The sequence below is a fragment of the Odontomachus brunneus genome, unplaced genomic scaffold (assembly GCF_010583005.1).
Source record: "Odontomachus brunneus isolate Ranch 3 - 2012 unplaced genomic scaffold, Obru_v1 Obru_scaffold_040, whole genome shotgun sequence".
Classification (NCBI taxonomy): domain Eukaryota; kingdom Metazoa; phylum Arthropoda; class Insecta; order Hymenoptera; family Formicidae; genus Odontomachus; species Odontomachus brunneus.
The window spans coordinates 915,550-932,395 of record NW_022639490.1 but is presented as its reverse complement, the minus strand read 5'-3'; the positions used below and the strand labels follow the sequence as shown (position 1 = coordinate 932,395).

At 40.9% G+C, this 16,846-nt stretch overlaps 1 protein-coding gene across 1 annotated transcript in view; it reads right to left on the bottom strand.

The window, feature by feature from the left end:
- Nucleotides 1-515: 515 nt before the first annotated feature.
- Nucleotides 516-16,846, bottom strand: part of LOC116844233 — a 21,332-nt gene continuing 5,001 nt past the window's right edge. The window contains exons 3-4 of the mRNA XM_032815483.1: nucleotides 7,755-7,923; nucleotides 516-5,832 (exon numbers count right to left, since the gene is read on the bottom strand). Of these exons, the coding sequence (XP_032671374.1) occupies nucleotides 3,348-5,832; nucleotides 7,755-7,897 (2,628 nt within the window). The 5' untranslated portion in view covers nucleotides 7,898-7,923 and the 3' untranslated portion in view covers nucleotides 516-3,347. The remainder of the gene's footprint in view (nucleotides 5,833-7,754; nucleotides 7,924-16,846) is intronic.

Genomic DNA, 16,846 nt, shown 5'->3' with positions numbered 1-16,846 from the left:
ATCTTTTCTTCAGAATAACTCTTAAAACATTTAAAATTTATAGCGTACAATGCAGCGTTGTTTTGGAAAGACTTCTTGTTGCGGCCACAAAGCAGTTTTAAACTCTTCAACACGATAAAGTAATTTTTCAAATGTTTTCACAGAAAAATTCACACAATGTTGGATGTAAGAGAGAAAAATATGAAATTATGATTTTGTATGATTAATTGTATAACGTAATAATAATCTAAAACATCAACTTTTTAAATTATTATAAAAAAAAAAATTTTTATATCTTTTTTCCTAATAACTTTCAGATTTTTTTTTATTTTTGTTTTTAGAATTTTTAAATATTACTGAAATTTGCTGCTATTAGAGAAGATGTAAAAGTAAAAAAACGAAACATTAGAAAAATAATATTGATAAAAAATTATTTCAATACGTACAATTCTCCGAAATTTTTTATCTACGTATACGTTGTTTATGTGAGGTAAGGTAATGTCATGTCATGTTCAAGAGAAGTCACAACGCAATAATCAGATTTAAATACAAATTTATTGAAGTCTTTAAGTGCTCGTTATTGTAACGTAACATTAATGATAAGTGTCCGTGTAATGTGCTTTAGATTTATTGGTAAAATTTCCTTTTTTTTTTTCTTAAAAATTACTTTACATTCAGTCATACGGGATAGACGCATATGCCGTTGCATGAAATTATGTGTCGCATAATTTCTCAGGATACCCGTCGTAATGATCGCGCGACTTTTGGGGCACTTGCGGTGAAAAAACGAGAACAAATTGCAATCAAGCGTTATCACTTGAGCACAGGTTTTATTTGCAAAAAAATGTCTTCACTGAGGAAGACATCTTGAAGACTGAGGAACATTCTCCCTTCCGTAATTACAACTTATCACGTATTATATATCCGTTGCTCAAGATTGACACCAAGCTTGGCTTGCAATTCTTCTTTTATCGTATTATTGCTAGTGCTCCGAAAATCGTGAGCACGATTACGGTGTACCCTGCGCATACAATCTTATAGTACATGTAACAATTATACTCTCGTTCGCACGCATAAGAAAAGTGACTGCGGGTCCTTCGTCGGGTCTCTTATCCCAGATTGGTATCATTATTATTACGCTCGTTCTGGTATCGTTACAGTAAACGCAAAGCAAACCCAATCGCCTAAATCGCTAACTTTGTACTCTGCTTTCGCGCTGTTTCCGTAATCGAGATATTATTTGGTATTGCAATGTTCATAAGCACGTATCACAACATGCTCGATCTAAGGCAATCGTTGAAGTGTCAACGATTCGGTGTAATCAAACGAGTGCAACTGATTATTTTACCTTACGCGTCAGAAAGTGGGAATGATCTTGTATCTTTGTCTACACTCTCAAGTGCTCGCAAAATAAACGCAACATCGAGCCTATTGTCGACGGTACATCGTCGCTGAGAGAGTAACGCAATTATTCAATAACGGACGACTCTTCAAAGTTACCGGTACACAAAAAAATTTTAACGCTAGTTACTACTTCCTGACTTCTCTAATGTAAATTGGCTATAACGTAGAATTGTTGACGCAGTCAGTTGATGCAGCAAATACTTAATCAGATAAGTATTCAGAAATTATTTCGATGAATTTTAGGGTATCGGCAGTAAAGAGACGATTAGAATAGCGTGTAGCTGTGTATTGGAATATGATTCAGATAAACATCGTCAAACTCATAATGCCGACTAACACACAGGCGGTGGAGACGATGATAACGGGAAGAATCTAACGACATTTCTCCAAATGCGATGACACTTGTGTTATATTACATTATACATTGTTATTTTGCGTGAAAACATAACGAGTATTGTAGAAGACTTGTGTAAAAGACGTGTGTCAGATATGTATACACATATAATGTAATATAATGTATAAATTATATATATATATATATATATAATTTATTCGGACAACATGTGGTATAAATCGTGTAATCGCATTCGTCGTCGTGAATACAACATCGTGGTTGTAATCAAAAAAATAATTATGTCGTGGCCGTCCCAGTCCCTCATCGAACAAATTCTTAACAGTAATAGATTCCAAAGAGGATGCCGTGTAACTTCGAATAGGGCAAAAAAACGCTCAATCATTAACACCAAATCATTGATCTCCTTCAGTCATTGACACTCTGAGAGCCGGTTTTTCAATAGCAGTTTATTTGCATTTGTTTTATTTAAACAGAGTTTAACTTGAAATCTAAGTTTAAACTATCATTGAAAAACCGCCCCTGAAAGAGCCTAGGTTTTCCTTACGATCAATGATGATTGTTTATAGTTTTAGTTGCGAAGTTTTCTTCTGGAATCATTGAGTGCAGAGGCAAAAAATTCAACTGCAATGTTGGTCGCATAAAACATCTAGTTCTTTTTCTAGAGCTTCAATGACCAAGATTAATGGATGTCGATAATTGGGTGTTTCACTCTATTAGCCGAAATAATCGTAACTCTGCTCAAAATGATCGATACAAAACTGTAAGATTGCATTACGTTCAGTTTGAATTTCAATGTAAGTCGATTATCATCTCATTGATTCACATTGAGTTAAAATTCACATTTAACTTGAAATTCAGACTGAACCTTGTATAATGTTATTGGGTTTTGTATCCATCACTTTAAACAGAGAGAATCACCCAATCCTGTTCAAGTCTCCCTTCGATCATCGAGTTCATCAAGAGAGGTTCCATCGCAAAAGTTTCGTGAATTGTCCCGTTTGACAACAAAGTAACGAGATCTCGGCGATATCAGTAATATTGCGGTTCGCCCATTCGATCTCGGGCGTCAATTAACGTATTCTACTTATGAATATAGAGCGCGAACATCTCTGTTGTCGTGCGAGAAACATTTTCAACGACGAATAATTCTCCATTTGTCATTGCGAATGCCGCACGTACATAGTTTTCCCAACGTCAAGAGTGTCGGATTTCTTCGACCACAGAAGAAATCCGAGCGATACCACGGTGCTCATCTCTGTGTTAAACATCTTAAAAAATCTACGTTCTATGTACACGCCAGTAGAAGAGTATCTCACAAGGGGACGCAAAGATTTGCGAAATTTCATGTCGCAAGGGAGATTTCTAATGAGAAAATACTGTCTTCCGTACACGAAAAAGACGGTCAGCATCGCACGGTGTTTCTACTGTGCGCTCTGTTCGCAAGTGCTGGCGAGGATGACTGGATTCTGGTTCTCAGGAAGCACACCTTATCCTCGGCGACACATTCGACAGGACTTTAGCCGTGCGAACACAATGACTCATCCGGAGCTCAACCGAGTCCTCTTAGGAGTCCATCGATACAACGGTTCACCTGACTGAGCGGCAAGACTCACGCTAGCTTCATGTATATCGTGCGTTCCCTCATCTTGCAGTGCTTGAGCTCTCGCAGAGCCCGTTGCGCCTCACTCGGAGACGAGAAAGCCACCCGTGCGTCACCCGTGGGCATACCTCTCTCGTTGTACCGGCGAATCACGTTTTCCCGCTTCACGTCGAAGTCGCCGAAGAAGTCGATGATCTCGTTGATGTCCGCTTTGAACGGCACGTTCTCCAACGAGAGCACGCAGCCGGGTTTGCCGAAGCCCTCGACGTAGTCCATGGCGGGCGGATGGCGGCCCATCATGTGCCGCGGCATGCCCATCATCCCGGGTGGACACCTGGGCCCGAAGCCGGAGTTGCCGAAACGCGGCGGCAGATGGCCCATAGGGCCGGCGAAGCGCGGCCTCTGCTCCTGGATCGGTGGGAAGTGCTGCTGCTGCGCCTCCATCATTTGCTGGGGATCCACCATGCCGAGGGTCTCAAGCATTTTGGCGCGCGGCATCAGCTCGATGGTGGGTACGTTCTTGCCGAATGGCAGACCGTTCTTGGCAGTGGCGCGCAGCGCTTCGTCAGCCGTGTCGAACTCACAGAAGCATTCGCCAGCCGGCTTGCCGTTCTGATTGAGCATCATGTGAATACGATGCGGCACGATGCCGATGTCCGAGAAGAAGTCCAAAATATCGCGGTCGATCGTCTGGAACGGCAGGCCGCGCATGATAATGCAGTCCGACGACGCGGGCTGGTTCATGCTCGCTTGCTCGTGTTCGCGCTTCGCCTGCGAGAACGTGTCCTCGCTAATGGCGGTCGCGGTCACCTGCTTGTTGCCTATCTTGAGTGACGCGGTGAGCGACGATTTGGCGTCCTCCAGCCGCGCGAATTGCACGTAAGCTATGTACTGAGTGGTGCTACCCTCCTTGGTATTGGTGATGAAGAGATCGTTGATCTTCCACTCGTGGAACAGCTTGGCTATGTCCATCTCCTTGGTGAAGGAAGGCAGGTCGGTCAGCAGGATGCAGGTGGAGTTTCTGATGTCGCCCTCGGAACTGTCTTCCGGCCTCTCCTTATCGGGTGAGTAGGAATTCGCGGTCTTATCGAAGATGCTCTCATCGAGGTGCAGCACCTCTATCTCGGAGCCTCGTACGTATCTCGTCGTGCTGAGCGCGAGTTCCTTGCCCTCAGCTTTGCCAAACTTTACATACGCGATGCCCACTCGGTTGCCGTGATTGTCATTGATGATCTTCATGCCGTCCTTACGGATGTAGATACCTTGGAAAGCGTGGCGCAGATCCGCGTAGGTCGCGTTCAACGGCATGTTGCGCACCTCGACGCAGTGGCCGTTGCCGCTGCTGCTCTTGTTGTCGGAGAATCTCGAGTTGCCGGACTTCCTGCCGGACGTTTGGCGCTCGTTCTCGAAGTTTCCGTAGCCGGGGGAGCCGGACTGGAATGCGTGCGGGTTTCGACGGCCCTCGAGCTCTTGCACCTTGTTTATGAAAGGATTATTCGGCCTGACCCCGCGATAGTTGCCGTTGGCGTTGTACTCCTGGCTGTTGAACTGATTCGACCTTCCGGGAAATCGCGTCTGATCTAGTCTGCTTTGCTCGCCCTGGCTCCAAGGCTCCTTGGGACGCGTCAGGGTGCCCAGGCTACCGCTGTTCAAGTTCTGCGACAGTGGCGTTATACCCACTGTGTGTCCCAGAGTCTGTACGTGCGGCTGCATCAGGTTGCTCACGCCGTTGAGGCCGTTGATGGAAAACTGGCCCGACTGCAGCATCGGCTGTTGGCCGATCACCGGCGTGCCGAAGCCTATAGATCGCTGTTCCGAGTCCTGAGACAGAGCCGCGACCCCAGCCCCGAGGATACCCGGCGCCAACAGAGCAGCCTGCATCTGCGTTTGCGGCGGCACCTCCCAGATACCATTTTCGAGCGGCTTCTTCGCGCCAGCCGCCGGCTTGTCTTTGTGAAACTGGCCGACGCATACGACGTCGTTGTTGTCGTCCTCACTGGCTTCCTTGCGCCGATCACCCGTGGAGTTCCTCTTCGAGTCGCGGTCGCGCGACCTCGTGCGATCTCGTGACCTGGAGCGATCGCGTCGACGCCGTCGGTCCCTCCTGTCGCGCTCCCGGTCCCGAGATCTGCTGCGGTCTCGCCGTCGTCGGTCCCTTCCTCGATCGCGATCGCGCCGATCTCTGTCCCTGTCGCGATCGCGCGACCGCGATCTGTCTCGCGATCTCGACCTGTCGCGTCGCTCCTTCCGCTCCTTGTTGACCTCGTTCTCGCTCTCCTTGTCCCGTCTCTCGTTCGGCGAGCCCGGCTTCGTCTGGACCACCGGCGGTACCGCCACCGGTGCCTGCATGAAGCTCTGCAGATTCAACGTCTGTTGTCGCGCAGCCTCGATAACCTTCTGCATCTCTGTGCGCGAGCTCAGCAACAGCTTGATCTTCATCTCCTTGATCTTGCCGCCGTCGTGCATCATCGCCTGCCGGGCATCCTCGTCGGTACTGGAATAGCGAAAGCATCGTTTACGTGAGATTCGTTCCGGTCTCGAGATCCGTTTTACTGAACCCGTGAATTTATTAAGCGACGTAAGCCTTTTTTCACGGCATACTAAAAGATATTAAAAAATCTTTCTTTGGTGGGAGTACTAATAACATGTTTGCTTAAGGCCCTTGGGCATTCGGCTATCTTTGTTCGATGACGTCAGAGGCGAGAAATCGCACGACCATGATTCTTGCGTTGAAATAAAAAGATATACCCATAAAACGACGCTTGTAATCGATTCAGTATTTGTAAAATACTTCGAACACTCTCCTCTTGCTGTAAAATTAGCATGACACGTAACTCAGTTTTAAACACTTTTCTCATCATTTCTGTTATGTTAATTTTATGGCTATTTATTGATCGTGACAGCAAAAAGAGAGTGTCCGGAGGATTTTGCAAATTTGCTGAATCGATTACAAGTGTCTTTAAATGGACGTATCTTTTTATTTCAACGTATAATGCAAGAATCGTGAACATGCGATTTCTCACTTCTGACGTCATCAAATAAGAACAGCCTACGCGAGTAGGCCTAGGGGCTTTAACCTAAATTCTTTTATTTAAATAGAATAAACAATTCAACGCTTTCAAGAAAGTTGAGGTTTTCTTAAGGCCCCTTCTTGATTCCTTATCGCCAAATACTTGATTGATGACGTCAGAAACGAGAAAATACACGCTAAAAATTCTTGCAAAATACGAAATAAAAAATGTATCTATAAAATAATATTTGCAATCGATCAAGACTTAAAACAATCCTAGCACTTTTCTTTTGTTCGAACAATCAATAAATAACTGTAAAATCAATGTGTCACCCGACTTTCCTCCTTAACTTGTCTTTTCTTATAATTCTGTTTTTTATAAATTTACATTAAATTAAAACGTTAATTTTACGGCTACTTGTTGATTGTTAGAGTAAAAGCAAATTTTTTTATTTGAAAAAATATTTTATATTTAGTATAAGTAAATATGTTATTAGTACATTTATTGCGAATAAATATTTATTATTTCTTAGATTTTTTTTCTTCTTCAAGAGAATTGATTGGAAATTTTCACAAGCGTCTTCGCGGATTTAAAAAATTTTTTGCATTGTCTTCATATGTATAATCTGCGATTCAAATGTATATTATTTTAAATTTATTGAAATTGGATTTTTTTTGCAACAATAAATACTACTTTGTAACAAGCAATACTACGACACGTGTGAACAATTATATATAGTTCCTTGAATAAGATAATAATTTTATAGCAGTTTAGAGTCAAGAAAAAGAATAATTATTAACGAAGTTCAGTAATGGCCGTAAATTAACGCTTTCCTTTATGCATTCGGCATCTCATTAGAGCTTTCTAGCGTCCTACTAAGCAATTATCTTCTAATTGAGATACGATCGAGTTACGTACGCGTTGAAGCTAACATTAATGACAAGGCAAGTGGCTGCTCGTAATGCCTGACTTTCTGCCTTACATAGTTTTGACTTCAGATCTCTTTCATTTATTTTCTATGAATTTTTCTTAATATACTAATCCGGTCTATTAATTTATTCAGAAATATTATTGTTGATTTATACTTTTATTCTATTGATATTAATGCGCCATCGTAGAATTATTATAAGTGATTTTTAGTTGTATGTGAATGCAATGCGGGAAAAAGAGTATAACTGGACGACTGCACGATCCGCCGAGACATCGTTCACGTCTCGAGTGAACGACGTAGAAAATAAGAAATGCAAATCAAATTCAGGTCGCCCTGCTTCCTGAAGAAGTGAATTGAAATGTTCACGAATGGAACCAAACACAAGGAAGACAAGCAAAGTAAGGGATGCAAATGCATTCGCTGTTCGTGGCCGCGTTCTTTTCTTATTCTTTTAGTGCTTAATCAATCAATTACCTGAATGCAATGAACGCATCTCCCAGCTCGCCGCCGACGATGTGAACTCCTCCCTCTGGAATGCTCAATCCTCTGAAGAACTGGCGTATGTCCAATGCGTTGGCGGACCATGCCAGGTTTTGCAGTCTGATTATGACACTCATTTTCGCGCTTTATGCGATGCGTGTATCTGCAACCGAGCGGAGAAGCAACGAAATTAAACGACGGAGATGTGCGAATCCGTGTGTGTTGACTGTTGCGACAGCCAAGTACTTTCGCTGATAATAAAACAATTAAGTGTCGAAAATGCTCGGTCGGAGTTGCATGTGAGTAGCAGGAGGGAATAAAAATACATTTTCCAGGAATATACATCCTCTTTATTGATTTTTATACGGATACATCGTTCCCATATGCCTGCCTCTGATCAATATTTACCTTACATCGATGCAACGCGCGCCGTTTGACATTAGCTTTTATTATTTAACAACAAATAATTTTAATATTGTATATTATTTAATAATTAATAATTATGGAATAATTTATATCTTGTGCACGTTTCCATTGCGTAGGATTTTATTGTTATTTGGTTGCACGACGGTAAAACGATCAAGTATAGAAATACATGCTACATTCTAAACAAATAGTTTGAGAAATATATCTTAAGTTCATATACTCGCAAATCTATAAGTTTATCATAAGCATCAAATTTATTCGAGATACGTTCTGAATCTTATACAGAAAAGAGAACATTCTTGTTTTGAAGATACTTTATTTTTACTGGCATGTGTAAACTTTAAAATGTGTATAAAGTTACACAGCGTTATAAATGAAGATAAGTATACATTTTCATATGATTTAACCGAGAAAAATATATCCTTGTTATTTAAAAATAATTTTCATAAATGAGAAGTATAAAATATTTGATTAGAAATGATGTTTTTAAACGTTGAAAGAAAATAATATTATACACTGTTAAATCCGTAGTGTCAAATTATACTCAATTTGAGTTATTTTTAACCATTCCTATAAGTCGCCACTGCTCCTACTAAATATGTTGTTAATTTAACTAATGTAATGGAGTTAAATAATTTAACTTAAGAAATGTATTAAATTTGACTAAAATTTAGTTTATTTTTTATGTGCACGTTAATGTAACCTTTGTTTTAGTAAAAAATGACAATATTTTTTTAAATGGGTTGATTAGATGTGGTTGTTTTTTTAAACACATGTTTTGTGTTAAAATAGTAAATTTTGACACATATGATAGTTAAAAATAACTAAATATTATTTAATTCAAGAAATTTGTTTAAATTTGACCCTCCAATATTTAACAGTCTATTATTAAAATAATCATATTGTGCTTCTTTTGAGACGACTTTAATAGGCAAATAAAATTATAACATTGTTGAAACAAGACTCTTTAAAATTCTTTCGACAAAATTATGTATGTCGTTGCTTATACATGAAACAATGATTGTTGGTTTGAATATATTAGTTTTAAGTATACTAATTTTTTTCTGTGTAGTAAGTTTAGCACTTCAAGAATATTAAGTTAAAAATCTAGTTCGCTTATTATATAAAGTCGAACTTCAACTTGTTCGTTTTTTTTCGATGAAGTCTTATAATATTCTGGTAGAGAATTTTTTCTTCTGAGAATACGTGATAATGAGCCTTTCTTAATTTTGCGACGAATATATTTTAAGACTATCGACCGGGGAAATATTCTCTGTTGAAGGTAACCATACTCTGTTGAGGGTAATTTAAAAGAGACAATCCAAGTGATTGGAAGAACCAATGACGAGAAGAATAGAATATTTTCCTGTGCGTAGAGGCAAAATAATGAGGAAGTATTAAAACTCGAGATGTCAATAAGGACTGTCACCAAAGCGTTCACCTCCTTCCGTTGTCTGTTGCCGTGGGAAATGAATATTCCACCAGCCGAAATGTGAATCTCTCCCATTTCCATATTTCCTAATCACTACGACCGAGTTATAAAGTGTGCCGCGTGAGAAACGCGATTTTCGATCGAGTGTGTGCGCGCGGAGGCGTATATTTCTCGTGCTCGCAACTTGCGCAACGCTCTTCGCGGGTAAACTTTCCCTCCGCACTGATTTGAGCGAATGTAATATCGCACAAATAAGGCAGCAAGTACGACGAAGCAGTCATCTGCGATCGCAGCTCGCTTCGTACAATGACGTGAAGATATGCGGCCGGACACGTTGTATGTGTGTGTGTGTGTGTGTGCCGTGTATATTTTATTATACAATAATTCGATTCAATATGCACTTTAACGGCGGCTGACCGGCCGGAAAAGTCACGCAAGGATAGACACATGATCGAAAAGCAGTTAAGTGGATTTATTAGCATAAAAGGCGCTCGGGCGCGTGCATTTCCATAAGGAAACATGCGCCTCGTGCGTTGACATGAATGCATGAACGAGATTTATCCCGATTGACGAGATATAAGATCAAATAAAAAAAGGATTTACTTGCTTATTTATCTTTATCTTGCAGATCAAAATTCTTAAGGTCTTTCTTAAGAATTCTTCAAATCTATCGATTTTTATTTATTTATTATTATTATCATTTATTTATTTTAAAGTAATAAATCTCGAGTGATTGAGAAAAATACTTTTTTGTAGCCTATGTACCTTGTATCTTGTATTCGTGTGCAAAAAATCATTAAACACAAATGAAAAAATTATTTATCTCAGAGATAATTCTTAAGATTTTTTAGCAATTCTGAGATTCTTGGGATCTATCGATTTTTATTTATTTATTGTCATTATCATCATCATCATTATTATTTATCATTATCATTTATTATCATTATTATTAATTTATTTTTAAAAAGACGCATAATTTTTTTGTATCCCATATGTCATATTTTGTATTCATGTGTGCGAAATTACATTGGATACAAATAATAAAATTATTTATTTACTTGTCTTAATTTATTTCAAAGATAAAAATGCTTAAAATCTATCGATTTTTATTTATTATCATTATTATCATTATCATCGTCATTATTATTATTTTATTTATTTATATTATTATTATCATTTATTTACTTGTCAAAATAATAAATCTCGAATGACCGAGAAAGATGTTGCGCCTTTTTTATATCCCATATATTCTGTGTTTTGTATTCATCTGCGAAACCATTGGATGCAAACGATAAAATTATGAAATTAGCAAGGTGAGAGTATACAACTAGTTTTCCGCGTCTTTGCGAAAATTTGCGTGAGCTGAACAAAAATGTGCATCTCGTACATTTTTTTCGGGAAAAACCCGTGAAGAGCAGCTGTTCTCCCTTCGTGGATATCATTCGTCGTAACAGGGCGAATATCCTTGGCACTATTGAGCCGCTTACACGTGCGCGTCAAAGTTGTATAAACTACCGATTGTTAGTTGCTCGTTGCAGCACTATTAATCACTCGTGTGTGTGCTGGCGCGTACATCTTCCCGCATTTGTGCAGCCGGGGTGACCGCACGTGCTTTAATTCGTAGCTTCATTGCGCGGCAATTAATTTCAGTCCCGGGACAGCCGATCGATTGTTTCGCCGGGAGTGATCACCTTTAACATTTATGCGCGTCGCAGTCCTCGGGTACGGTTTCTACTGTGTTGTTTTCAACTCCGAACGTGTACTTTCCACGCTAACGGCGGCTATCGAGAAAACATCCACGGTGCATCTCGCTGCTTGTTCGCGTTGGAAAAACTTAAAAATGCAGAGCGACTCAGGTCATTCTGCGCTGTGTTGCGCAACACACTGCGCTTATCCGTCTTCTTTTCTTTTCGTACAGGAAGAAAGCGGGGAATATTTCTCTCGGACAACGTTATGCCAGGACTTGAATATTATTTATGTCATTATTAGATAGATCAGCGAATCGCTGATTTTCGTACGCATGTCTGTTTAAGAGAGCAGCTTTTTATTTTAATTTTATTCAATATTACTTACAGTATATATATTATAATAGTGATTATTATTATAGTTACACAAAAAATCGTTATTACATTTACTATTAGTAAATTACAAACACCGTTTGCATTTATATATAAAATATTTAATAATTATTTTATTATTTATAACAGAGTGCATGATTACTATTTACTGTTTGAAATATAATAGTATATTATTTTATTATTTAAACTGAAGTATATGATTGCTTTATTGATTTTATAATACTTGATTTCGTCGATTTCTTTTTGGTTTCTTCATTAGTCATTATTATTTCGTTAAATTACAGTTTAATTTCACTTTTTAAATAAAGCAATTTTATATGTAACAAGAACTGTTTTAATCGTCAGAATTAAACTCAACGATTTCTTTTTAGGGAAGAATAATCTAACGCATATATCACACATGAATTTCAAGCAATCCTATTACCAATTTTTTCGAGCGATAAATTTCGACCTCTCCCAGCGGTGCTTCACAAGATTCGAAGTCTAAGAGCAAATTAACAGTTACGAACCGAGCAGTATCGCTACGATTTCATGCGTTGGAAGCAATAAATTAGCGATTTCTCATCGTTTCATTAATCCCACTGGCATGATTATATCTGTTCCAAAATAAGACTCGCGGAATGGCCGCATAGGAACGATTAATGCGCGAGGAAGCCGAATCTCTCCCTTAACAAATAAAGTCTCAAACTTCAAAGGCTCGACGACAATCCGCTACAAGCAGAAAAACCAATTCGCCCTAGTTTCGTTATTAGACATATCGAAACAGGACGACCTGTGTGTTAGTGTTAATGTCGGCACACGAGAGAGAGAGAGAGAGAGAGAGAGAGAGAGAGACACGCTTCACATCGTCGGCTGCGGACTCTCGTGAAAAGCAGAAAATCCCCACGGACTGATCCGTACCTGACTTTATTATTACAGCGAATTCCGACCGCGGAAACGGACGAGCAGAGGAACGTTCCAAGACACACAAACACCCACGCGCGTTGCGTGCGTCAACAATCGAATCGTTGGGTTTTGTTTATTCCTGCTAAACGCGCTCGTAAAATCCTCAGGCATAGCGTGTCGAAAATGAAGGAAAAGAACTGAGACCCGGTGAGAACGCATCGCGAAACGCGGAGTGAATTCTAGCGTGTTACCGGCCGCACAAGTCGAGTTACAGCTCTTTCGCACATCGAAGAAGCACAGGTGTCATTTTGAGAAATGGCCTCATCTCCCAAGTCACAGGCAGGAGTGAAATAGCGTGTATCGACATCTCCGCCAGCAACAAATAGCTCAATCTCCGAGTGTCCCAGAAGAATCGAGTTGGCGAGGAAATGATTAGTGCGGACATCCTGATAATGCAAACGTCAATCCTTGTGAGCTGAAGAAATCGATTTCCAGGTGCTTCGATATACATGACGAATTAAGTGCGAAGGAACTTTTCGCTCGTTCGTGACATCGCAATAGTTCTATCTCTAAGTGATAAGCGACGGTTTCGGTGAAGAGGAACAAGTATTTTCGTTCTCCCAGTGAACGCAGGATAAATGAGTTGGACGCGCTGGACCAAGCAATGGAAGATCAAACAGGTGCGAAATGAATCTCTTTCTTTACAAGGAAAGCAACCCGCACAAATTTCTAAAAGATGTCTTAACCCTAAAACTCTGAACATAAGCAAATTTTATTCAGCGAGTTTTGCTCATGACTTCCGTAAAAATTATCCTTAATTCCGTATGAATTAATTAAAATTCAATTTTTTTTTTAAATCGATGAAACAAACATTAAGAAATATGAATCCATTAATGTTTTTGCGATTCGATAAAGGTGAAAAGTTACAATGAAAAAAACGAAACATGTTTTTAAAAACAGTAATGTTTAGGAAGTTGATTTGAATAATTTTACTCAACTAACCCGTGTTTAAAGTTCTAGAGAAAAAGACACCTTGATTTACTCAGACCTCCTTTACAGATCTTTAAGAGGATGCTCTGGATATCAACGTAATGTAGTTTCGTAGTCTGCATTGATTTGCTATTTGGCCGCATAGAATTGCAAGTGTTTTTACAGAGTAAAAGTATAAATGCCAATGCACGCCAAATATTGTGTTAAAAACCAAAAGATTTGTAAGTAGAAATTTTTTCCAATTTTAATGCAATATTTAATGTCTTTCCACGCATTGACATCTGTACTTTAATTCTGCTAAAGCACTTGCAATTCTATACAACCAAGTAGAAAAACAAATTATATCAACAGAAAAAATATTCAAGTAAAAAATATTAATTCACACACAATGGATATACCAATAACATATTTACTTGCACTAACATGAAGCATTTTTCAAATAGAGGAAAATATATGTTTTCTTAAAACCTTAGTTCTTCATAAAAGCAATTGTTTATTCTACTTAAATGTAAAAGAATCTATATTTCAGCAAATATGTTATTATTATCCACCGAATAAATATTTTTTATTTCGTAGATATTTTTTTCTCTCAATGTATACGCGTGAAACTGCACTGTGCTGGCATCCTCTGAAGACGTTTTTTAGAAGTTTACGCTGTCCGGACAAGGATTTAACAGCTGGCAATCGCTACAAAGTGTGTTATTCCGAAGTCGTTGCGTTTCGAGCGAGTGTAATTGCGGCACATGTGCGGCACCGCAACCGGCAATTTCCAGACCACCAACGTGCCGATCGCTCGACACTCGGTGTCAACGAACAACGTTATTACTTCGTGTGGCCACCGTTACGAGATCATGATTATGAGGCGGTGCGGCGACTCGATCGTTACAGGAGTCTGTGCGTAACGGACGCGCGTCTCGTTAATGACAATAATAATCCCCTTCCTAAAACGAACGACTCGACACACGTACGAAAGTGAACGGCGACTGCTCGACGTAGCAAGTGCGGGCAAGTGACGTAGCGGGTGACAAGTGCAGCGCGCGCGTTTTGCTCGCACCCGAGCGATCTCTCTCAGGAGCGCGGCTCTCCGCGAAGGAGAGGGAGAGAAAGAGAAAGAGAGGCAGGAATATTCGAAACACACGTCGACACACACCGAGGAATTTCCACAGTTGCGAGCATACGTATGCAGACGCGCTCTTCTCTTCTTTCTTATTCCCCAGGGCGCGCGTCTACGATCGCAAAGGTCGCCGTCGATCTCTCCGCTGCCTCGGCACGCGCGTTCCGTGTCAGTCGACGGCGCCGCTCCTCTCCGTCTCCTCGGGCCTTCCATCGTCCCCCGCGAAGAGCTGAAAATCCTCCCGCCGGGAGAAACGTCCGGGGGGAACGAGTGCCCGCTCGAGGTGTGTGATCTCCCGCACGTTTCTTCTGCAATTATTCTATCAGCGGGAGCCGCGCCTTCCCCTAAGACGAAGGAGAGGACTGATATCGTGGCTCGCACCGTTGCCGAAAATCGCTCGATCTCTCGATTGGAGCACCCCCGGGGGGTGCGCTTCGAGGAGAGAGCACAGCAGTGACGACGATCGGGGCTGTCAGGTGTGTGCCAGATTTCTTTCTCGGAATCGATCGACACGCCGAGAACGGATGCACCCAAGTTCCAGCTGTTTAAGCAGGCCTTCATTCAACGATGTCAATTAAACGAAGATGAATCCCAACGTCACCGCTGGCGAGATTACGACAACTTTGGCGACGCAAGGTGATGTTTGAAAGTGGCTTGAACACGATTATGAAGAACAAACATCGCTGTGACCGCTCATTAGCGAGATTTCTAAAAGAGATACAGAGTGGTTTATCCCTCGTGCCACTTGCACTCGTTGGTGACTACGTTGTTGCCTTTGATACTTGCTATTTGTGTCCTAAGATATTTTCGGTCTCAACTTGTGATTCACAATACGTACTACTTCCGTAGAGGTCTTGCTAGTGTTCTCTCATTATTTTTAGCATATCGTAGGCTCATTAATTTAGTGAAGCGAAGATTTAACAGGTATATTAATTTATTATTTATGTAAAGAAGATATCTTAGACGAGCTTTCTGCATTTGAGAAGTATTTTTTTTTTATTACGATCGAATTTATCTGTGAAACTTACGGAAAATGTCCTGCCGATAACACTTGACGATATACGATATATACATTTGAAATTAGAGCGATATTGATCGGGATAAGTTAGGTTCTTTCGGGGGTTGGCAGTGCAGAGAACGGGACGGAAACCTTCCCCCGTTCGATGCGCGTGCTGCTTCCACAGATACACATCGGTAAATTATGTCTTTCGGCATGAACGTTAACTGTGAGGTGTTTAAACTTCTTGCGTTAATGACCTTTTATTAACAACGAGTGACGACTAAGACTTTTCGAATGTTACTTGGGACTATGGTGCTCATAATCAGATATATTTGAGATCGCCTCAGCTCCATATTCAGATACTATACGGCGTATCGTTTTATTGGCTACGGAGCACGAGAAGATGAACTTAAGACGATCTTAAATACGATCCGACTGTGATCTACCACCTGTGATCTCGAAACGTGTTGACTAAATCATGTCGCCAAAGTTATCGTGATCTTGCCTCACCGCCACACGTGGACAGGCAATTGCTTCGTAGCAACGCACCCGCTGCTAAAAAGAGATATTTAGTAGACAGACATTTGAGATTAATGAGAGCTACAGACTAGTCGCATTGAAGTAATCGTGACTTAAGATCGCTCGGGTTATGTCGCAGACGCGACTTCGCGTTGCGGCTCGAATACTTTAGCGAGCGTGGTTGCAAAAATTGCTCTCATCATCGCATGATGTAATTCGATGAGAGGCTTTTCTAGGGCGACCTAGATAGACGCGATAAACTAACGTGTAATCGCGACAAGTGCGAGCGTACTCGAAACTGCGCCTCGATGTCACTTGAGGCGGAAGCACCGACTTCTCCCTTTCTTTCTTTTTTTTCTTCCTTTCTCGCATAGCAGTTCTGCGTGTGTCAAATTGCGTGCAACGGAAGACAGGTCGTGCTTGCGCTTTCGAAATCATTCGTACAGATGCAGAGTTGCAAGTTGGGAGAATTCGGGGATGGGAGGTCGACGTGTCGGAGTTCGGAGGTCTCCAGCTCGATCGCCACGAAAGCACCCACGGTAAACGCAGGTCGATCATTGTGCAACAACAAGGACCGCTTTTCTTTGCTTTTCTCTCTCTCTCTCTCTCTCTCTCTCTCTCTCTATTTCTTTTTACGGGCAA